General features: G+C 42.8%; 1 protein-coding gene across 1 annotated transcript in view; it reads right to left on the reverse strand.

Annotated features, from left to right (window-relative positions):
* Window positions 1-1,254: 1,254 nt before the first annotated feature.
* Window positions 1,255-2,836, reverse strand: part of cavin4b (caveolae associated protein 4b) — a gene marked incomplete at both ends in the record, with an annotated part of 8,499 nt that continues 6,917 nt past the window's right edge. Inside the window, one exon of the mRNA XM_080752374.1 lies at window positions 1,255-1,644. Coding sequence (XP_080608500.1) covers window positions 1,255-1,644 — 390 coding nt within the window. The remainder of the gene's footprint in view (window positions 1,645-2,836) is intronic.

Here is a 2,836-nt window from a genome sequence, read left to right on the forward strand (position 1 = left end):
AGTAAGCAGTGTTGGGGAAGTTACTTTGAAAGCGTAACTAACTTGATCAGTTACAAGTAACTCACCATGGCAGTAACTTGATCAAGTTAAAGTTATACTCCTGGAGAAATGTAACTTTTTAAATTGATGATGGTGAGGGCCAGTGTTAAATTGAGAATGTACATTTGGTGTACTGTACATGAAACAAAATATAATATCCCACAAAAAAAGTCACATGCCAGCAGAAATATGCCTCTCTCAACTGAGTTTTATGTTTTATTTAAAAAAGGTTGCCATTTTCTTTAGTAAACATCTGTGTTCCTAAAATAAAGTTAAAAAAATAAGAAAATTATGATCTGTTGAGGACATTTGATCGTCAATCTTAACAAAACTTAAATGTAAAATAACTTCGCTTGTGACTTCTTGTAACGTGTAACTTGAGCCAAAAATGACCCAAAAAGCATCTCAATTACTTGACGAGTTACAGAAATATGAATGTAACTTAGTTACCTAACTCAGTTACATGTAACTTTAACTTCCCCAACACTGACAATAAGTGTTAAATGGCTTTATATTATGAATAGTACTGTAATGATGTCTTGATTGTTTAAACATGACATCATGGGCCGCTATGCTGGATAACAAGCTTGATTAGCCCAAAGCGTTTTGATACCGGGTACTCAATAAATGTGTTATCGGGTTATCGAGCTACCCTTGTTCCGAGCTCCATCCCTAGTTGTCGGTGGCGGTGGTGACTGTGGGTGCGTTTGTTTTACGACATGCTATCAGGAAGGTATTAAAAACAAAATGTTCCATTTTGGGGTCTGGGCTGCCAACAAAGTAAATCGTCACAGTCAGGCAGAAAACTCGTATCTCCAATTTCAAATGCCCTGGTTCATCATACAAGGCCGTCGCACAAAAGTTGTGAAAACAGCCGATCTACAAGCACACAACGCCTCGCACCGCGTGCTTGTAGATCGGCTGTTTTCACTAGTTTAAATCATTTTTAAAATGATATCTACAAAACAAACGGTTTTGGACATACAAGGTTTCCACCCGACAACAACGAAATATAACTCATGTAATTGGCCCACTGGCTTGTCACTTGTCATGATCTTGAAATGGCAAATCTTTGAGTAGCAGCAGCGCTATAGAGAGAGATCTCTCTCTCTATAGCGCGCAATGAGGGCCTCTCCAACCCTTTTTCCCGGGCTGAATCAGGGGCCCAGCACGTCCCTGAATTCAGAAACGTAAGGGGCTGTGGGTGCGTTTGTTTTACGCCAGCTGCTTCATGTCGTACATGGGGACCTCTGTCTCCTCGGCTCCGAGGTCCTGGGGAAGCTCCTTGGCTGCTGACAGGTCCGGGGTCCCCTTGCGGGGGCCCTTGGGCGGCGGGACGGGGGCCCCGGCGGCGGAGTCCTCCCCGGCCAGGCCCTCTGCTGCCACCTCCTGGCCCTCGGCCACAGTGCGCTCCTTCTTGAGGTGCAGCTTTCCCGGCACGGCGGCGATGCTGTCCTTTAGATGGATGCCAGACTGCTTGAGGCGCTCGCCTGACGCACGGATCTTCTCTCTGCGCTCGGTGCTCACGATGCGCTCGCCCAGCTTGTTCACCTTGGTGCCCAGGTCAGCACGCGTCTTGCTCATGTTCTCCTTGGTGAAGGTGGCCTGGAGGGGACAGGACATACGTTAGGTCATGCTCTCTTATAGATATAACAACTACACTAGATACAATAGATCGTGTTCTATAGATTGATTTAACAACCACACTAGATACAATAGACCATGTTCTATAGATTGATTTAACAACCACACTAGATATAATAGATCATGTTCTCCTTGGTGAAGGTGGCCTCGAGGGAAAATAGTTAGGGAAAATGATCAGAATACCTGTCAAATCTGGGAATAAATTCCTTACCAAAGAATTTCTTCGCCAATGTGTTGGTAAAGGTATCTAGTAACATATCTAACAAAGATTGAAATTCAACATCCCTGTCAGCTAGGGTAATTCTGGGTCTCATTCACTTACTATACACTATACTATAAGGGGGAAAAAATCACTCTCTCACTATTCTGAATCCATTGCAAGCATTTGTTTTGCACGAAAAACATTCCTTGGGCCAAAAATGGACCCCATACGCCTTGTGATCACTAAACCATATGATTTTGGCCCAATGAATGCGTTTCGTGCAAAATTATTAAAAACACCTAGTTAGATCCCTAACATGCTACTTAAAGCATATTTTTGGGAGTGATTTTTTGTCCCTTATAGTATAGTGTATAGAATTACCCTAGCTGTCAATTAACCTAGCTAACCCTCTCTATGTGGGTCCATGGGGCTGTTAAGTCTGACATCATTGTGTAGGCAGAGGAGAACTTTTGGGGCCAAAAGGCCCCAGCGCCCGTGAATCTTTTTACTATTTTTACTATTAACACATTTTTCTTCTCTTTGTTGTTGAAAGGAAAGTAGTAGAATTATACTTTAGTCGTTATTTTCGTCTCGGATCTGTTGAAATAGCGAGGGACAGATATTGACAATAAATCTGCTTGGAGGTCTGACTACAAAATGATGTCACGGCTTAAAAGCCCCATAGGGTCTATACATCTACCTTAAAGCTCTCTATGCGGGTCAGACCAGTCTTCTTCTCTCGGCCACTAGGGGCAGCAGAGCTCTCCTCCACCACCATGTACTATAGGGTCTATAAGTTCTATATGATATGTTCTATAGATCTTCTATAGGGTTTATAGATCTACCTTAAAGCTCGCTATGCGGGTCTATAGGGTCTATATAGATCTACCTTAAAGCTCTCTATGTGGGTCTATAGGGTCTAAAGTGTCTATAAGTTCTATATTATATGTT

Source organism: Nannobrachium achirus (genome assembly GCF_963921795.1).
Source record: "Nannobrachium achirus genome assembly, chromosome: 21".
Classification (NCBI taxonomy): domain Eukaryota; kingdom Metazoa; phylum Chordata; class Actinopteri; order Myctophiformes; family Myctophidae; genus Nannobrachium; species Nannobrachium achirus.